Consider the following 21,391-nt stretch of genomic DNA (forward strand, 5'->3'; position numbering starts at 1 on the left):
CGGTGACTCCGCCACCTCCCTGCGCAGTCCGTTCCAGCGTCTAATCACCCTTTCTACAAAGAAACTCTTCCTAATACGCAAACTAAACCTCCCCTGGCGCAGCTTGAAACTGTGTCCTCTTGTCCTGTCAGAATACAATTCTTTCCATTTGGGCATGGAAGGTACGGCAACACACTGGCCAGCGAACTTCCCCAGCGATCGCTCTGTGTCTAGTCGAGCCGCCCCCAGATAATTGTGGCGTTGGTTTTTGGTTTAGATTTGAGATTGATTGATTTTAGATTTTAGCAACGAATTTAGTTTCGTTTTCACATTAAACATCCGCCGACGCCCTCCCCGGCGACTCTCCAAGCGACCTTAAAGCTCTCCCTCACGGCTCCTCCCTCGCGTACCGCCCGCGCGGCCGCGGCTCCCGGCGGCCCCGGCCGGGCGCGCTGCCGGCAGCATGGCGGGGGAGGCGGGCGGCGCTGCGCTGGGCCGCGCGGCCGACAAGCTCTTCTCGCTCAGCGGCCTCTTCGCCGTCCGCAAGCCCAAGGGACCCACCTCGGCCGCCGTGCTCAACCTGCTCAAGGAGAGGCTGCTGGCAGGTGAGCGGCGGCGGCCGGGCCGCCACCTCCGGAGAGTTCGGGCCAGGCGCGCCCTGCCCGGTGCGGCTGTGGGATGGGGCCGGGTGTGTGCGGTCCTTGGGGTGCGGGAGCTACAACTCCCGCAAACCACTCCACTCGGCAAACCACTTCACCTTCTGCTCAGCGCTCAGGAAACCGGAGCATAAGCGGGGTTTAGTTTCTCATTGTGAGTTTTTTGTTTGTTTGTTTTGGTAGTAGTTCACAGCCATGGCATGGCCCACCTTGGAGAATGGAGCCGTTCCTGGCTCGCTGCGCCACGGGAGGTTCAGGTTGGGCATTAGGAGGGATTTATTCACAGAAAGCGCGATTAGGCATTGGGATGGGTGGCGCAGGGACGTGGTGGAGTTGTGTCCTTAGAGGCCTTTAAGGAAAGACTGTCCCAGTGTTGGTCTCACAGCACGGTGAGCTGTGACACCACATTCACCACATGCCACTTGTGGCAGGCCCCTGCTGCCGCCCAGGGTACAGCAGGACGGAGCCCTGAGGCTGGCTGGGGATGAGGTTTGCCCCAGCAGGGAGCTCCAGTCCTGCGGGGCACAGTGCAGGGGGTCCGGGGCTGCTTGCAGAGCGGGGACAGGGTCGCAGGGACAGCGTGTGCCCATCTGCCAGAACGGTGCCAGCAGCATCTCTGCATCACAGCACCGGCAGCATGTTCTGCTGCAGTCCCACTGCCTATTGCTGTTAAACAAAATACCACCAAAGGAGTGGAAACAATAGTGTTTCAAAAAGTTTGAGAGTTCTGGATGCAGTCTGCAGAAACTGCTCTTTCTGAGCACAGAGAAGTCTGCATGTCAGATATTAAGGAAAGAAAAGTGAGATCATTGCAAAGGCGTGAGCAACTATGGCCTAGATTCTTTTTATAATGGATATGGGGAATTGATCATCTAGTCTGGGCTTTTGGGCACTTGCTGATGAAGTGAGAACATACTTTCAGACCAGTGAGTGCTTAGCCTGATTTACTCTGTAGTGAACTGTAGGGTAGGCACACACCTTGTATGGAAGAATCAGGTTCCCTGAATGGAGAGATAATAGATATGGATAAAGGAGCTTAGACCAGTTGTCATATTTAATACTAATAAATAAGGGGTATTGGACTCATAATAAATTTTGGTATTGCAAAATTCCTGGGGTCATCAGCTGTATAGGAAGTTTGCTAGGTTGGGACACTGACAACTTGAAAGCAGCAGTGAATAAGTTCAGTCCACTGCAGAGTTGCCATAGGGCTGTGAATATGCAAATGAACATGTCCCAGTATAAGGCAGTAAATACATGAAGAATTGGCTCAGATTATGTAGCATAAAATTTGTGTGTAGTAGATATTTTGGGAACTCTGCTGCTGGTTTTTGCATGCTTTGTTAATGAAACTTCACAGGTTTGCTACCAGTACGTTCCAAAAATCTGTATGTAATGGTATGTGAGACTTCATTAGCATGTAAGTGAAAATTCCTTGCAAATACCTTTACAAGAGTAAATCTAAATCAGTCATTGGTCTTCAGCAGTACAGTAATTTCTACACTGCTAATTAATAGTTTAAATATTTGATTTTTATTTTCTTTAGCAGTCTGGAAATGTGTGCCATTTTTCCTACATTCTAAGGTTATTTTATAATGCTTCCTTTAAATTTCTATTTGCAGAAGCTGGTGTGCAAGCAAAAGGGAACAAAAGAAAACAGGTTTTGAAAATTGGACATGGAGGAACTTTGGACAGTGCAGCCACAGGAGTTCTGGGTAATGAAAAATATAATTGTAGTAATCAAAATATGATTTCAAGAGACATTTCTGTGCCTGCATGAAGTCGGGTGGAGGAACAATTTGGGATACACATGGCAGGTTCTGGGGGAAGGACTGATTACTGTGGAGGAATGGTCTGGGTTAAATCACCTGTGCATATAGTTCTACATGCATGTAACATGTTTCTTAACAGAAGGCTGTATTCTTCCTTCCTGCCTTCTCTCCTCTCTTCCAAATCCTCAAATAACTTCTGGGTTATTACATGTGGTAAAATACAAACTCTTGTGTAATGAATTGTAAAGTACCTGAGAAATTGATGGCTTTTTTAACTTAAGCTGGGGATTTATAGTCATCTATAATCTGTTGAATTATTTTGTCTCACGGTAATGCTATTGTGGGATTTTGAGGGAGCCTTTAGGGCTGCTAATACTTACCAAAAAGAAGATGTATAAGAACAATTCAGCTGCTGCTTTTTTGAAGCTCAGCACAGAAAAACTTGGGTACCTGTCCTGTCTTGCTTCAAAAAGAAGAATCTTTAAAGGTATATTTTTTTTAATTTTAATTTTGATAGCAATCCAGGTATTGAATTTTTTTTTGTTTTGTTAAAGAACAGGATGTATCAATTGCTGGTGTTAAAATCTCAGCTGTGAGTGTGATTGTTCCCACATCATACTTTGTCACCAGCAGTTTTATTTATAAGTAACATGCAGACTACATCTTGCTCAGATCATAACCTTGTAGCTCTCCTTGGCTTGGAGAAATAACAGCAATACATTTTTGCTGTTGAAAATAAACAGGTACAACTCTGAGTATACCCTGAAAGTGAATGCTCTGAGTTTTCATGAATGACTTCTCTCAGGCAGAATTCAGCTTCAAGGGGAGGTTGGTTGCTACAAGGGTTGCTAGAGGTCTGTAGCTGGTAATTGTCACTTGTGAACCTGGCAGAATGTGACTTTCTTGGGTCAGAATGGAGCACTGCCTGGTTTGGTTTGAATTTCCTGTACTTTGTGGCCACTCACTAGAGAATTCAGTGTGCATTCCTAAAGCAGACATTTTCCTTTTACACAGGTGTTCCCTCTGAGCATGCTGCTTCTCACTGGGCAAAGTCAACAGCATTGATCCATAGGAAAAGCAAAATCACTTGTGCTTTTTTAATTGCTTCTCCATCTGCTCTGATACCCAGCAGTCTCCAAAGCCTGCTTCTGTGGCATGACAAAAAGTATTTGGGCTTGATGTGCTTGGTGTAGATAGAGAAGCACATCGCCTTAATTAGCTGTGGATGGATTGAAAAAAGGCATAGGATCTTTCATTCCACTGCCATACAAAACATAGAGGAAAAAAATCAATGGTAGCTACATTGGAAGGGACAAAACTGGAGAGGAGTGGGAAAGGGAATGTGCCCAGATTTCTTGTGTGTTCAGGTAAGGTAATGAGGAGAGAGGGAAGGACACAAGAGAAACAAGTTATTCAGAATATGTGTGCTGCTTTTCAGGATGGAATGGTGGAGCAGAAAGCTTTCCTTCCTCATGGACATGACAGAAGTATTAAATTTTCTGAATACCCTTCATGATCTGTACTGGTGTCTCCCAGGTTTTATGTACTGCATGTCTGTTACTTTGTCCTGGAAATTAATTGGTACAGAGTCCTGCTTGGTGTGCCAGGTGTACTGCCAGTCACTGGGAGTGCTCTTTATCAGAAAACATATGTTTATATTTCTTCTCTTACTGACAGCAAATGTAGATGAGGAAGGGCTTTGGAGGCAGAGGTCAGTGATCTATGACATGTGAGAGAAAGGCAAGGTCAAGTCTTGGTGAATATCTTCTTTTGGTGTTATTCAAGGGCTGTGGTTCCAGCTTGCTGTTTCTTTGTGTGTAATGAGAATTTTATTTGGTTTGTTTTTATATGGCAGTAATGAATTATGCTTCCGCAGTAGAAGAAAACATGAAGAAGTATAAAAAAATAAAAATTCAGTTAAATCTTTCTACATTCAGTGTAGTCTCTCACATGGGGTTTTATGTCACTGTTCAATTACACATTCTCCATAAGCTGATGATTAATGGAGGAAATTGTTAGTATCTTGTTCACAAAAGCATTCAGTGTCTCTTTAAAATTATTCCATTGATTCTCTTGACACTCTTCACAGCAAATTTCAGCTTAGCTGTTGAAGTTATGTTCACTTATGTCATCGTGTTGCAAGAAAAGTGCTTGGTTATAAAGTCTTATCTGTGTGCTTATCTCCTTTTCTCAGCCTTCTTGCAGCTCTTTCCTATCTGGCAAATAACAGGAGTAGGTTGAACTGAAGATGCATATGAGCACAAGCACATGTGTGACTGAAAACCCTCAGGAATAAGAGGAGTAGTAATTGAGAACAAGGAGGAATCTAATGGGTCTCAGAGCAAAAAACTGGGAAGCATTAGAACACAAGTAAAAAAATTTTTTTTTCGAAGTTCATTTTCAGTTTGATGTTTTCCATCCTGGCTCTTGATTAACATGAAGCTGATTTCCTGAAAGCTCCCTTCACTCCTCTGGTTTTATTAAAATAAAGTACATAAGCTGTTACACATTCTATGAGTTGTATACAAAACTAATTTCCTTCTAAAATTTTCTTTGGATTGCTGTGTGTGGAAAAATCAATAGGAAAGCATTTTAAAGGCAAGCATCTTGTAAAAAGCTTTAAAGTAAAATATAAAATAGAGCTCTTTTTCTGTCTTTTCTTTTATGAAAAGCTGACTGATTGCTGTTTTTTAGAATACTGGTGTTAAGATTGAAATAACTGTAATCTGTACATGCACAGTAAGAGGCAGTTGGACCTTTTGATTATTTTACTTTCTTCCTGCGAGTCTGATAAACAATTCTGTGATGCTGTCTTGGCTGTATTACTCTTGGTCACTGTCAACCTTTAAAAGGACTATTTGGTTACAATGAAGGGTTCATTTATTATTGGTGAGCCATAACCTTCATCAAACCAGAGGCAATGTTAATTGCACTCTCCATTTCTTTGGTGATTAAAAGATAAATAAATGTAGCAGTTGAATTAAATTATTTTAACAATAGATGAAGGTTATTTATCTTTTGCTTTAGGCTTTTTTTCCTTTCACTGGTTCCATGTTGTTTGAACATCAGAGATGCTTTCTCAAAAAAGTGTTGACTCTCTTCATATGCTAACAGAGCATGAAAGGCTGAGTTTCTGACTAGCATAATATTTACTATTGAATGGTGTTGAAAAAGGGAACTGCAGAGCTGTTTTGAAGTAGCGTTTCTTCTTCTGTCTTTGCAGTGGTTGGTATTGGAAAAGGAACAAAAATGCTGGGGACTATGTTGGCAGGTTCCAAGGTAAGGAATGCTAAATGACTTGTATTAGCAGGGGGTTTTGTTTGCTGGTTTTCTTTTTTCCTGTCAGTAAAGAACTGAACAACATGCAAATATGTCAGCCATGCTGCATATTTTTAGCTCAGATGTATACTTCAGCTCCTTTTTGCAGTTAGTCAGAAATGTGTTAGTCAGACTTTAATGTCCACAATGGTTATTTAAAAAACTTTGTCTCAGTTTTCTAAGAAGTGTTAATAAATACCAAATTACCATTTTACAGGAAGATTTCTATACTATGTAGTGTACTAAAAAAAAAAAAGAAAGAAAAACTAATGAAGATGGCACTGAAACTGATGTTTTGGGGATGTAGTTGTGAATGACAGTTCAATTTTTGGTAATTTTCCTTATGTGTAGATAACTTCATTGTTATTTAGCTTGAAGTAACAGATGGTCTTTGTTTCTTTTCTGTCTTCTTAAATACCATGAGGCCTTAAGAGGCACTTTTTGGAATTTAGAGTGTTTTGGATTGCATTGCTGCTGCTGTAGAGGGATGCTCTACAAACCCGAAAACAGACACATGTGAGAAGCCAAAGGTAGCAAAAGCCCTGTGGCTGCAGGAGAGAATCCAGACCAGAGCCTTGACAGATAAAAATTTTGTTTATTGCTGGTTTTGATTAATTTTACTGTGTTAATTTTACTTTGGTGACCCCCCAGGTTCTAGGTGTTACATACACAAAAAAGTGCAGGTACTCCCAAGAGTAATGTCCCAGTGTTGATTCCTCACAAGTCAAATCCCGTGGGTTTAGCCATTATTTTTACATGAGAAGTTTAGATAAGAATGACAGATGTAGAAATCAATTAAACCTTCCAAATTTCATCTTAAATGCAGGAAAAGTCAATAATGCATTATGTTCTGCCATTTTTCCCATTCTCTTCTAGTCTGGTCACTTAAGATCTGTTACAACTGCTGAGCTGATAGCTTAAAGGTAGAATTTGTTTGAAAGTCTTCAGTTCAACTCAGAGGCAAATAATTGACAGAAAAGAAAACAACCCAGGATAAAAGGACATAGCTGTAGAGTCTGATCCCAAACTCAGGGTAGGCAGTGCCAGTCTCTGCACTGGCTGTGATGGGTTTGCATTTGGTTTACATGGTGCATTTCAGAGGCATCTGTGGTTTGAAACGTGCAGTAAACAGCTGGACTTACACTGGAAATGTAAACAGTTACCACCTGACACCTCCTTTGAAAGAACTTTAAAAGAAATAATAGATTTACTTCAGCTAAATTAAGTCATCACAGGTAAATGTGTAAACTGTTGATTTAAAAACATGTAAAGCAGTTGAATTAGCTCTTAAGCTGAGGTTCACAGTGGGAACAGCTGTGATGGATGAAGTACTTGCAGCCTTTTTGGCAGAAGAAGATATGCTCAGGATCCTTGACCACTGCGAAGTCCTGTAGCCCATAACAGGGTTATCCAGCCAAACCTGGTTCCCAGATGGCTCACAGGGACTTAGAGCTGCTCCTGAGGGACAAGGGAGGGGACAGTGTGCAGTGGGGGCAGCCTGGTGAGCCACCCCAGGCACATCCATCCCTGGCCTTACATGGCTGTGAGCTCTGGGCATTGCTTCAGCGAGCAAAGATGGATCTTCTCAGAGCTCAGCACCTCTTCCGCTGCAGCTGTTCCTGTGTGAGGTACCTGACATCCATGCCAAGTATGGAATCTGCAGCATTTATTATTTCCTGTCTTTGCCTTCCTATTTTCTATTTGTACTTCAGTAAATTAGGCATGCAATAATGTGTGAGGCTTAAGGAGGTTGAAGGATCTCTCACAGATGTCTGCCTGTTGGGTTTTTTGCCCACACTGACAACTCGTACTGTATCAAGAGATACATTCATGACTAAATAGGTTTGAGTATCTTTTTGCTTTCCACACCATGTGCTTGGAATTTATTCTCTTCTTAATTTTTTTCCACTATTTTGGATGCTGAAGTGTTTGTTGAAATGTGATGTTTTTCTTTTGTTCCTGTTGTTATTATAAAGATTCAGAGGAGCTATCTGACCCTCTCTGGCCAGGATTTACTGTTTGCTTCTAGGAATGCAGCTTGTAAAGAAACAGTTCAGTCTATCATTGCTGGCAGCAGAGCTGTGTGGAGTGGCCAAAATGTATGATACTGCAGTAAACTCCATATGGTGGCTCTGCCAGGAATTGGACTGGCTCTGACTTTTTCCCAAACATTGTGTGAAACTTTCCTGACTCAGTGTGGCAGCTCTGGGCATTATCCCTTGGTGTTCTGCAAGAGTTTTCCTCTTGATGTGTAAACTGAGTTCTTCATTGGTTTGACCTCCTTAGGAATTAACTCAAGACAAACAGAAATGTACAGCCAAGGGCAATACCTGCTTAGTGTTCCAGATTTCTCATTGAATTCTTAATATTTGTCCAGAAATAAAAATATGTACAAGCTGGCTTAGCTTTTGTTTGTTTGCTTTTTGTTGTTTCAAATGTTCCAAGTAAGAGGGAGAAGCTGAATGCTCTTTGGATCTGGAATTTAAATACTGAACATTTGATAGATGTTCCTTAGGAGAATCACTTTTTCTTCTTGTTCTGGGACTTGCACTTGGTCTTGTTTGGATTTTTTGCACTTCATGATTTTTAAAGATTTGGGGTTTTTTTACTATGTTGGCAAAATAGAGTAGAATGAGAAAAAATCTCATGCTTCACCAGTAAAATTAACATGATGGGGGTAGACCAATATTTATTATGGAAATTGTTTCTGAACAATTCAGTCTTAGGTATGACTTGTCTGTCTCAAACACAATGCAGAAGTGTGATTTTTCTGGGAGGAAATGGTTTAGAAAATGGAAGCACAGTTTCCAAAGTGGCAGTCCCATTTAAAACGTCTCATCTACAAGAATGTGCTGTTACACAGAAGCAATGAGGGAAATAATTATGGGCTAATCAGAGAACAAAAAATGAGAAGCACTAAGCAATGAAATTCTTCATTAATCTAATACTTTCCATGGGAAGGAGATGTCTCCCAACACATTGAGCCTTTATGGATAACTGAAACTTTCAGGCTTCAGTTCTGTGCTTAATTTGCTTATTTTTCAGTGAGGTAGCACCTGGGTTGAGCCTAAGAGAGTTTTAGTCCTACTAGTATGAATGAAAAACTTCACCATCCATCAAACTGTCCTTGCAACCCCTGCCTCTCCATGAGTGGAAAACTTGGGGTATATTGGTTTTATCTGAGGATGCAACTTCTTGTCATGGTCCACATATAAAATACCTCCCCAAGTGCTCAGTGTGAAGGAATTTCCCTGAGTGCTTTGTGGTGGCACAAGCTTGGGCAATGACTGATTAAAAAAGAAAATTTAATCTCAAAAGTTGTGCCTTCTCCAGAATGAAGCTATCAAAAAACCCCAAAAAAACAAAACCCACAAAAAAAACCCAAACCTCTGGGTAGAGTAAAACCCAAGCTCCAAGTGTTCTCAAAGCCTAGAAAAGGAAGAAGAGATTATGGACAGAATGAAGATACATCTGTGACCTGATATGTGACAACTTTCATTTCATATAATAGTTAAAATTTGTGTTCTTATGAATCCTGGATAGAAAATGAGTGCTAGATCAGTGATTAGGTTTTAAATCTTGCCAGTCACACTTGCATGGTGTGAGAGAAGGCTTGTCTGAGCAGGAGTTGGTTCAAATCACCTAGGAGAACTTCTGAAACATGTAAATTACTTTTTGCAGTGTGATTCTGGGATTAGAGCCTGTGTATTGCAAAATTGTTTCTCTGGAGGGGTGGCATCAGATCCTGCAGAACAAAGTGTCCATAAAGAAGGTTATTTCTCTAACTCCTGTGATTACCTTATGGTCCTAAAATCAAGTTTTTACTTATTATCCCTTAACTTCTCATACTTTAAGCTTTGTCCATGAATTCATTTTTTTTAATTAAGTCCTTTGCTTGCATCTTTTGGCAGTGAGTCCAATGAATTAATAACACATCAGAAAGCACATCCAGTGGTTCTACAAGCAGCGAAACTAATGAAGCCTTTGCTTGTGACTTCGTTTGTTTACAGCTCGTTAGACACCAAAGCCCCATGTGGACTTTTTGGTATCCAGTAATTCAGTGGGGCTCCCTCTGGACCCTTAGTAGAAGCTGCAATAGATTTATTTCCTCTATCTGTCTGTTTTCAGGAGGCTTATAAGAACTCGGCATCTCTGAGACTTCTATTCTTCTGCCAACATTTGTGTGTTTGCACATTGACATGCACACCATGATGGTGTAAGTGCTGTTTCTTTTGAAATTCTAATTTTCATTTTACATAGCCTCACTGTGCTGGTTTGTTGCTTTTTCTTTTTAGTGTATTTCAGTGTTTGTGCTCCAGTTCATTTTTGAGTTGCAAGTGCAAGAAAATTGAGTTGACTTTCCTTTCAAAGGATCCTCTTGGTGGGGTGTGCTCTTACTTTTAGTCTTAAAAATGCCTCTAGAGTATCACCAGCTGAGCTCTGTGCTTCATTGTGCTTTCTTTTGGAGCTGGTGAAACCAAACCCACTTATTCATACAGTGCATAGGGATGTGTTCTGTTTTCTTTTTCAGATTCTGGTATTTTTAACATTGTCTTGGGAGGACAGGATTTTTGGGTAGTGGTAATAATTTTATTAGACTAATTGTTATGGTACAGAAAACTAGGTGCTTGGATATGCAAGCCCTCTCTCAGATCTAAAACAGAAGCCATAGATTTTAAAACTAACCATATTTCAGATTTGTTTAGAGCTTAGTGGAATAGGTATCTTTTAGACCGCTTCTGAAATAAGAAGTAGGTGTGTTTGGCTTACAAACAGTTCTGTGTGGGCAAGCAGTTACATAGGTAATATCCCAAGACTGCTCCACAAAGATAGGCTACATTTTATTGCCTGCTTTAATAAAATACATTAAGAAAACAGTTTTATTTCCTGAGTTGGGCAGCAAGGATTTGTTCACAATGGATCAGCTAACCTCCCAGGCACAAGGCAAGGAGGACTTACTGCTAGCTTGATGATTCTTCAGATCCACCATGCTTGTGTTCATCTGCTTTTGCTTTCACATTATAGTATTTGTCTTCTTTTGTTTTGCTCTTTAACCTTTTCCCTCAGAAATTTTTCACCTGCAGCACCTTGTCATTTTTCACTCTGTGGTGTATGCCACAGGTTTACCTTCTCACACCTCTTTGTTCATGGTATCCCATCCAGAATAACCAAGGGTCTGACTGAATTTCTTTTTGTAGTGAGATGGGAGAGGTAACAACTAAAGTGCAGAATGTGACTTGCTCATTTAAAGAAAATGGGTTGTAGCTACACAAAATGTCACTACTTTGCCTTTGCTCAAACCCAAAGAAATTATTGTTTCCTTACTAGGGAGGTAGAGGAGGGAAGAAGGAGATGATAAGGTTATCATCCTTCCTAGGGGAAGGAGAGAGCCTGGTAAATTACATGTTGTGGCACATGGAGGGGTTAATGTGAGATAACATCACAGTGTGCCTGAAATCCAATATCTCTGTTAGAGTCCATAGGTTTTTTTGAACCCAGTGGAGTTATGAATTTTAGTTCCCAGGCTTGTTTTGAAAGATGTTTTATGGGTTTTCCTTGAGGAACAGGACTGGCAGATTGGAGATGGAGTTACTGTTTTATGAGAGCTGTTGACCCATGGGCAGATGATGTGTTTCAGCCCTTGTAGACTGGCTAGCTGAATTCTTCCTGACACGTACTGGTTCTTTAATTTCACCCATTTAGTTCACCATTTTGAGGAAGTATATTACATTCCTGAAATATAGGTATAGGTCAGAGAAGTCTTGACATTTCTGTTCTGTGGTATTTGTTATTATCGTGCAAACATTCAAGGAATACTTCCTCATATGTTTGCACAACTCAGTGCAGAGATGTCTATTAATAAAACTTGTCCTGCTTAATGTCTGTAGCCTTTAACAGTTACATCTAGGAACAGTTACATCTAGTTACATCTGTAATAGTTTGGTGGGGTTTTTTAACCACTGCTGGCACCTGAGAAGGTTTTTGCAGAACCAGAACTTTGTACTATAACTCCATGAGCTCTCTAGAGCAGAAAAAGATTGGTTCAGAGACCCATTGTTGTGTATGCACACTTGGCACTGGTTTCTGTGTTATTTTACCTTATTGACAATGAATTTCTTGTTCCCCAAATGCCTGCATATATTAGATCAGTGTCAGTTTTTAAATCATATTGAAGACAATGTGATTGTCTTCCTTATTTTGTCAAAAGGAAAATGCTTACAAAAAGGAAGGCTGGGAAAATGCATGAATGAAGTTGGTTTTGATGTTTTTGAAAATGCATAGAAGGTGTTAGCAAAACTTGAAGTAGTGTCTGTACAAAAGAAGTTGCACTGAGAGAATGCTGAACCTGCACAGTGGGGGATGCAGGAATTGGGAAGGGCTAAAATGTTGAAGGGATGAAATGGCCTTACACACTGTCAACATCTTCAATTACCCATTACTGCAAAACATATGATACATTTTTTAACCTGCTTTTTTTGGTAAAAAATCATAGGAGAAGAGGCTGATTTTAATATCTTGCCTTTTCTGCCCTGCCCAATATCTCTGAAACAAAATTGTAGAAGAAGAAGCTGTTGAATAGTATAGATACATCCTGTACTGCAGTAACAGTATTAGTAAGCTGGCTGAACATGCTGTGTAGTGCTCAAGTCTCTTTCATGCTCACCCCAGAGGCCTAATCTATTAATAGCTCAGCTTCATGCTCTATTAATATTCACACTCTTTTTTAAACTGTTGAAAATCTTGAGGAGACTGCACCTATTGTGCTGCTCTTTCCTCCCCAAATGCTGAATATTTTAAGAGCATATTCTGGTGTGATTTTCCTGTTCTTCCATTCACGAGGTCAGTGGTGCTTTCTTCTTTCTTGACCTTTCTATAATTGTGCATATGGCTGTGCTTCATGTGCAGTTCTAGCTTGGTTTCATTAATAAAATCAAGACTGCAACATGGCAAGGCTTTTTTCTCATTCTTCATAAAATAGCAGAAAATAGAATGGTAACCAATTTAGATTAGCCATTCTACACTGTTTTCTCTAGTGTTCATTTCTAGTAATTTGGAGATGCTCTTAGCACTGCCTTTTAGAATTTGCTGCATATTGGCCTTATCAATGCTTCTGAATTCAGCCAAAGACTTTGATGCATTCAGTTTTATCTGTGATTTTGTATGTACATATAAAGTCTTACCCTTCTGGAAGGACTGTCTTCTATTTCTGGACAGAGAATTATGTATTTCCTTAAAACTCTGTTTCCCAGGTAGAATTTGGAGGTCATCTTTCTTTATTTTGTTTTATCTGTGATTTGGGTACTAGAATGGTGGAACAGATACTAAAGCTGAGGATGACATTTAAGAGCCAACCTGAGACATTTTGATGAGTGAGGGAGGTTTCCACAGAGAGCAGTTGCCAGAAGGGTTTGCATAAAGAAATTCTGGTTTCAAACAGCCACCTTTGCACATTAACCTGCATCCCCTCTTGGATGTGTGACCCTGCACTGTGTTTGTAGATGTATGTGGCCTGGTGCTATCTCAGGTGATGCAGTGTTCCTGTGACTGTTGGCACTGTTCTCCCACCTGCCCCCTTTCCTGCATTCCCTCTGACTCCTAAATTTAAATTTGATACATTTTTTAGCTAACACCTTAAAGCTTCTCTGAGCTACAAGGTATCTTCTGTTGAGTTCCTGTGGAGGGGGTTCTGGTGTTTCCTTCTCATGAAAAGTCTAGTCATCCCATAATGTTTGAACTCTTTAAAATAAGCTGACATAAGAGATCAGAAAATCCTGTTAGTCCACAAAGTAAAGATCAGATAGTTCTTCAGCAGTGACAGTGCAATTACAGTATCCAGCACTAAATGCAATTTAGTGCAGGCTTAGCACAAAGTCAGCTTTTTCTTTTAGGAGAAAAAAAATGAATGGTAGAGAAATTGTAAATGTTTATGTATATCAAAAGGTCATGTTTGGTGTTTGATAATTTTGAATTTGCTCTATTGTTAAACATGAAACTCCTCCCTCATCCTGCAGTCTTTATTTTGCCCTCTGTGCAACCTGCTTTTAAGAGATTAGGGCTCTGTGCTCTTAATATATTGGAATCTGCTTAATGAGAGTGCTTTGTTTTGGAAAATAATTGAAACTATGGCAACCCTTGGGGTTTTTTCCAGCTTATTTGTCTACCTCATGCACTTCTCCATTTTGGTGCATAATTAGCACACTGGAAACCACTGGTAGCTGCTAGTGTTATACAAACAGCAAAATAAGTTCTGTAAATATTAAATCCAGAACTGTTTATTTGTGCTTTAGAAATCATTGGACACAAACTGAATGTCAATACAAAACTGAGAGTTTAAGGCCTCCTCACTATCTCAGTGGCCTAAGTCTGCAAATCTCTACGTGCAGAGCAAATGGTTTTGGCACAGGAGCACTAATTCTGATCAGTGCTTGCCTGCTGTGTGCTCCCCCTGATTTCCATCAGGTTCTCTAGAGCACTTGTTTTGTGTTTGTTTATGTTCAAACTTGTTAACCACACACAGACATCAGTTTACATAAATTGAATTTCTATTTCTCTTGAATATGACTTCTCTTTCCCAGCTTTCAGTCTCTTGCACAGGGGATTGTAGCCTTAATTTATTTATTTTTCTTTTACACTTCTGTGTTCAGTTGCTGCTGTGATTAGAAAATGGGTCATCCTTGGATGAACTCTTATGAACTGCCTCTTCCAGAGAGCTTGCTTGCCTGGGAAATTCTTGTAGTGGGAGCCATCTTAAAATCTTCCTGACAGCTACTGGTGACCTTGTTTTGTAATTACTTGTGGTTCTGTCTAGCTCTTCTAAAGTGTTGCTTCTCCATGTATGAAAAAGCTTCTAAAACACATTATAATTTAGATTTCAAGTCTCTGGCTTCTTTCCAAATAAAACCTTGATGTCTCAACAGTTAAAACTGAGAAGCTCTGTTGCATGGTCTGTCTGGCATTTGCACTGATAAGTGGGGCAGACATGCCTGGCAGTCAGCCCAGGGGCTTCAGGCTCCTGGAGCCCCCCTGGGTAGGGTTGTGCAGCTGAAAGCTCTGCTGGCTGTGTAGCCCCTGAAATGGGAGGGGATTCTTCCTCCTTCTCCTCCTCTTCCCCCTTTCCCAGTTAAATATGCATGCTGATAAAGTCTTGCCTTTATTATCTTTCTTTTTATGGATATTCTTTCTCTTTCTGTGCTAGTCTAAGCACTTCTCTGAAACTGGGTATGAAAATAAAAAAGCCAAATTATAGCTACTCTTACTAAAAATATTATGGTAAACATATGGTTTGTTATTTGTGAGAATGTTGACTGTGCCCTGTGGTTGTGACACTAAAACAAAATTCCTCTTCCCAAGACCTGTGAGATTTATTAGCGGTTTGTAATTTGTTTCTTTTAGATTCCTGTAATCCTATTTTTTAATCCAGTGCTGGCTTTTTATGGTGTATTTCTTTCTGGTTGTGGGTAGGGTGCACATGCACGACCACTCAAGCATTTCACTGTGTGTGTCTGGTCTTGCTGGGGTTGCATCCAGCACATCCCCCAGTCTGTGTGACAGTTTGTGCATTTTCATTGACAGAGTGCAGTGGATTGTCACTGTAAAGCATCTTCTTAAGGCTTTCTTCTCACTGCTGTGAATGGTGGAGCTGCTTATACTCAAGGGCTTCTGGTCACTTTGCTGCCTTTTGTTTCACTTGCCATAATGGTTTTCTGATTGGCTGAGAGACACAGCCATTCCCTGCTGCAGGATAGTTTTGGAAAGGTCTGTTTGTCCTCAGGGTGCTGTTGTACAGTTGTGAGGCTCTGCACTGGGACCAGCCCAGCTTTCTGTGTTGGAATTAATGCTGCAGCACTTGGAAGTCGTGACTGGGAGCGCTGGATTTCAGCTTTTAATGTGCTGCAATTGCATGCTGTGCAATCCATAGGGAAGCTGAGATGCTGCTTTCAATCTTGAAATGATTTGGGTCCTGATCTCTTGAGTTGAGTAGAAGGCAAGGATGTAGGGGTTGTGGGCTGGCAGGATGCTCTCTGAGGAGCTGCAGTATAGGGGTGCTTTCTGTCACAGTCTGCACTTGTCAGGCTTTGCCACTGCCTGCAACACCTACTACCTTGCTTTTTTTGTTTTGGGTTGAGTGGGTTGAAGGCAGAGTGTTGTGAGCAGTTTCTGTCTGTGTTGCTGCAGTGATTTGTAATTTGAGAGTACAGGGAGAATGTCCCTAGATGTATTTCGTAAAACTGGAAGAAATAAATGATTGCCAACACAGGTGAGAAAAGGTCACTGAACACTTATTAAATGACTCAGAATCCATTGGTGCTTCTGAGGGCAGCGTGAGTGAGAGTCTAAAGAGTGTTAATGCTGAATTTTGACACAAATAATTCTGGACTCTGGTATTATCTTCTACAGCCTCCAGGTTTTGCACCCTATCAAAGGGGAAGAAGTAAACCTTATCCAGTGGCAAGTAAGAATTATGATATATAATTGTAGGTAGCCAAGGGCACTCCAGAGACGGATCATAAACCAACTGTAATTCTTAATTTCCTATGCTGTTACAGCCTCCTTTGCAGATTATTGCATTTCTGGCTTGAGTATTTTGTGACTCTTTAAATGCTCCTGTAAGGAATGGGGATTTGTGACCAACATTTAAGGACGTTCTTTGTACAAACTGTAAACCCTTTTGCTCTTTTTGCAGAAATTAAAAGGGAAATATTGAGATTCGGATTGTATTGTTCATGCCATTTGTGTTTACATATTAACAGATGAGACATTATCTCTCTGTTGCTGGCAGATCCAATACAACATGTTATTGTAACAGATAGCCTAAAGCAAGATAACCAAAACCAGAATTAAAGGAAAAGAAATAATTTAAACTGAAGTAGTATGAGTCTTTTGATTTGGAAACATCAGAAGACAGAGTGAGAGTTTTTAAATTTTCAGATTTAGAATTTTACTGAACTGCTGAGATCATTCATCATGCTTAGTATAATGATGATCTGCTCACGTGTTTTTATTAACCTCTAGGTTAGGTGCTGAATAGTGTATTTCTGGCAGTGCAATTTAATGTTCAGAACCAGATCATTAAATGTCTCAGGAAGCAGTCAATTTTATGGTCCTAACAGCTAATATAGTAGTAAAAGATAATATACCTTAAAGTTTATTTAAATATTTGTTGTGGAGCAGCATTCATCCATTCTTTCTTTCGTTTCTTTTTTCATGCATTCCAGAAGTGTGTTAACTTGATGATTTTTATTTTAAAATACCAAATTTTGCAGAGTTATCAGACATCTGCAATATTTAGGGAAAACGTAGCCCCAGTGTGGTGTTGTGGTTGAATCTGGCCGGCGGCTAAAACACCACACAGCTGTTTGCTCACTCCTTGGAGTGGGATGGGGACAGAATCAGAAAAAAGGTGAAACTTACAGGTTGTGATAAAGACAGTTTAATAGGTGTAATGGAAACATCTGTGTTATCAGCACTGTTTTCAGCATAAATTCAAAGCATAGTCTCATACCAGCTACTATGAAGAAAATTCTCTGTATTCCCAGCCTAACCCAGCACATGAAGTAAGGAAAGAATACAGTTATTTTTATGTTAAAGTCTGCACTCTGCTGCCTTTTGTCTGACTATTTCTGCTGCTTCCATTTTGCAGCAGTTGCTTGAAGAAATACATTGAAGTGGCAGGTTGTCACATGGAACAAAATCAAGGCATGTCTTACTAGTCCAGTGGTGTGGGTGTGATTTATATGCCTACACTGCTATTTCTTGAGCTTGTTTGTACTTTGCAAGTACATGAAGCAGGATGCATTGCTTCTCACAGTAAAATGTTAGTGCTTATGCCTGTTTGGATGTGTTCCAGTAGAGTTTGGTCAGCCAGCTTCTAAAAGATGCATCCTCAGATTTGCATTCGTTCAGCTGGGAGTAAGTTCACAGGAACCTTACTGGGAAATAGAGGAACCTTTCCAATTTTCTCTCCCAGGCTTTATTTGAAGGCTTCTGGACTTACCCTGGGGAAGTTGAGGTGACTGGAATGGGATAGGCAATGGGTCAAACCACTGATGTAATACCTGATGGTATCCCTAAACTTGACTCAGACTCATGTTACAGAGCCTTGGTGTGTTGACAGCCTTGTGACAAGTCATGGAGCAGCTGGTGCAGGGGAAGCCTCTGTCAGCTTCAGCAGGTTGTGCTGTGTGCTCAGAGCATGGCAGTTCTTAGGGTGAAAACGTGGGAAAGGAGGGCATCAGGTGAAATGGAAGGACAAGAGCTGATGACCTGGAGTCAGGTCGATTCCTTCTTGCAAACTACAGACACTTACACTGAAGGATTTTTTAGAGAAGAACCCTGAAAAACCCTGAAACAAATATTCAGAGAACTCACAATGAACAGAAATGTTACTCAATGACCTTGAACTCCTTGTGCTGGTCACAAGGTCCTTACCAGATCCCAGGAGTTCAAAACTGCAGCTTCAGGCTGCTGCAAATCCCTGCATTTCGTGGCAGAACCATTGTAATGCTTTGTCTTGGCAGTGGGTGTTTTGCTTTCACAAGTGAAGGTCTTTGTGTCTTTTTTTTTTTTTTTTTTTTTTTTTTTTTTTTTTTAGTGTGCAAGGGAACAGAAAAATTGTCTGTGAAAGGTACTTCTCTGTGCCTTGCTTCAGCCATGATATGACACCCCACAGAGACTTTGATGTTACTACCCTATTATTTTCTTTATGGTATTGATGTATTTATAGTAAAAATTAGATTCCATGTTGCTTCTTCCTTGGGTTTCTAAAACTGAAATCACAGGCACATGTAATACAGGATTTGCTTTTTGTTTGATTCCATGTTTTTTCATCTTGACTTCTGCTTACCCAGAGTTGCTGGATTTACCACTTAGGCAGTATTCTTCTATTTGAAGCAATTGGTACTTGCAGTCTTTATTTAAAAAAATAAGGAAAAAGGAAAAAAAATCCTAAGAAATAACCTTGAAGACTAGACTCAGTAATCTCTCTTATTCCCTCCCAGAAGTACACTGCCATTGGGATGCTGGGCAAGGCTACTGATACATTAGATGCTACAGGAAAAGTAACTGAAGAAAAACCTTATGGTAAGCATAAATGTATCTATACACACAATGTAATTTGAAGGCATAAGTGTTTTCTGTCATAGGAAAGCGGAAGAGATGTTTGGGACTCTGAATTAAGTTTAAATGTGAAATTAAACTGAGATATTTCATCTTCAACTTCAGCACTCATATAATTCAAACCAGCTTCATGCAATTATGTCCAACGCAAGTGTTCATTTCTGCTGGAAAAAAACAAACCAGGCATTAGATTAGGAGGGAGGAAATGGAATTGGGCAGGACTGTGTCATTTTAAATCTTTGACAGGCTGACAAATGACGTGCTGTGTCCAGTAACATTTTCCTCTCTCACAGTGTAGTCCCAGGAGTCCTCTTTTAGTAAAACCCTTTAAGGCCAGTGGAGGAATAAAGTACTTGGATCTTCCCTCTAGGACACCACTTCACCTATAGACTGCTTAACATTTAATGAGGATGGCATAAACTACATTCTACATATGGCTATCTTCCAGATCTTGGTCTTGCTTACATCTTTAATAAATGAAATTTTCTGACTGACAGAGCACAGGGCAAGGGTATGAAGCTTCAGAACTCATCCTGACTGTGGCTTTGCTGGGCATCTTAGAAACAGTGTAGTAATGCAGTAAATGTATTTGTTATTAGCTCTTTCACAACCTTGGGGAAAAAATTAAAAAATAATAGGTAACCAGTTGCTTAGCAACTCTACATGTCTGACATTCTGGTAATAGGTACATGAAGTAAATAATCTTTTTTAATGGTGTGATGAAAAGCCTGGATTTCATTTCTCACTTCCCATCTCCTTTCTTTTGCAGTTTTCCTTTTCTCATGAGGCAGGCAAGCATAGTTTCTTGTCCACATTCTAAATAGTGTTAATTACTAGGCAGTGTTATTCAGAGATGTTGGATCATTTATTTATGCTTCAGGATCAAGCTCTAAGTCTCTAAGCTTCTAGAGGCCTGAGCATCCACATGGTGTTAGAGTTGCCAATACCTCATGGTGCTTGAATGAAGTGATGATTCACTTTCTTGGTATTTATCTGTATAAAAATCCATTTTTTGACACACTAATTTTGCTTTTTTCATTTTGTGCTGTTTACTGCAGACAGAATTTAGAGTGTTGTTTTTGTGTGTGTTTCTTTCTCTGGCAGCTCCTGTTACAGTAGTTCCCACCTCTGTTGTGGTGTGTGCTTTCTGTGCATCACCTTTCTGTTAGGCTGTGTGCTTGGGGAACTGATTTGGCTTGGAAACATCCCCTTTTTTTGGGTTACTTCTCATTTTAAACTGAGATCAGTTGCATGATCCAGTTCATCACATGGTCTGATGAAGAGCAGCATTGGCATTGCTGGGGCAATGCTGTTTGGGGTGCAGTTTCCTTTTGCCTAAAGTGATGGCTGAAGGAAATGCTCATGACATTGGTCTCAGTTGCTTTCCATGTTGGTGCAAATCAGTCAGATGTGATTTCTTCAGAAAGAGAAGAGCATGGATACTCCTTTTTTGCTCTCCATGGTACCTACATGTTTTGTATTCCTCATCTTTTCCAGTGTCTTCTCCAAAACAATTTGATTTTCTGCGGGATACTCTCTTTGGCCCACCATCCCTTATTTCTTACCCTGATAGGTACTCCAAGAAAAGGCAAACCAGATATTTGAGTGAATTGCAGTCTTCTTTTGACACCTACAAGGATTCTCGTAGAAGCAGAGCAAGGGAATATAAATCCTGCAGTGCCAGCATCATCCAGGATTGCGCCTTAGTGCAGAGAAAGGACACTAAACCAGTTTGTAAGATGTATCACTCTTCTTGAGTGACTTCATTGGAACATAAGAGGGAAGTGCCTGCAGAAAGTTGCCAGCTATATTAACTGTAAGGAAGTGTTACATTTTAGTCCTCAAAGTGTCCCTAGACAGCAACTTAGAAAGCAAACTGTACAGTTAGTCACAATGTCAGGATGTACTGAAGAGAGCTCCTTACTTTTAACCCCTTCTGAGCTTCTCATAGCTTTTTGTTTCTTACCAGACAACGAGTTTGCATTTCCCCATGAAATGAGGTTATGATTTCATACTGCTGCCAGGCTGTCAGATGCTGACTTTGGAAGCAAGTAGCATTTTGTATTCTTCTGATGCTTTTTTGAGCACATTAATGTTAGTAGCCCTTTTTTAATATTTGTAACTGTGTACAGGAATGTACGTTCTGAGAGCCACTTCCTCCCAGCTGCCTACAGGCTATATCCAGACATGGAGAACAAAATTAATGAGGCTTTTCTCAGGTCTCTGATGATTATGCTGAAATATATGTTTAATAGAGCTACCTGAATAATTTGAAAAGTGTAGGCCTTTCAGGATTCTGCTTGTCTGTTTTCAAATGATTTGTGCTGGGTCAGACTGAATTGAGGTCATTTGCTGAACTTCTGGTACACTGTCATGGATAATTCTTGTGTTCTCTTTTGGAGCAGTTTGTTAACAAGCACAGGCTTCAGTGAAGGCTTTCTGAGGTTGTGGCACAAATGGCACCTTTGGGTTTGATAACTTTATTTTCCTTCCTTTGCAGCAGGAAAATCAGTCAGTAGTCACCAGTGCTCAAAAGCACACCAGATCTTA

At 40.4% G+C, this 21,391-nt stretch overlaps 1 protein-coding gene across 2 annotated transcripts in view; it reads left to right on the forward strand.

The window, feature by feature from the left end:
• The first annotated feature begins 442 nt into the window (after positions 1–442).
• Positions 443–21,391, forward strand: part of TRUB1 (TruB pseudouridine synthase family member 1) — a 28,120-nt gene continuing 7,171 nt past the window's right edge. For both annotated transcript variants that reach the window (XM_030951693.1, XM_030951694.1), the window contains exons 1-4: positions 443–584; positions 2,258–2,350; positions 5,631–5,686; positions 18,724–18,805. In XM_030951693.1, the coding sequence (XP_030807553.1) occupies positions 443–584; positions 2,258–2,350; positions 5,631–5,686; positions 18,724–18,805 (373 nt within the window). The remainder of the gene's footprint in view (positions 585–2,257; positions 2,351–5,630; positions 5,687–18,723; positions 18,806–21,391) is intronic.

This window comes from Camarhynchus parvulus, chromosome 6 (assembly GCF_901933205.1).
Source record: "Camarhynchus parvulus chromosome 6, STF_HiC, whole genome shotgun sequence".
NCBI lineage: Eukaryota > Metazoa > Chordata > Aves > Passeriformes > Thraupidae > Camarhynchus > Camarhynchus parvulus.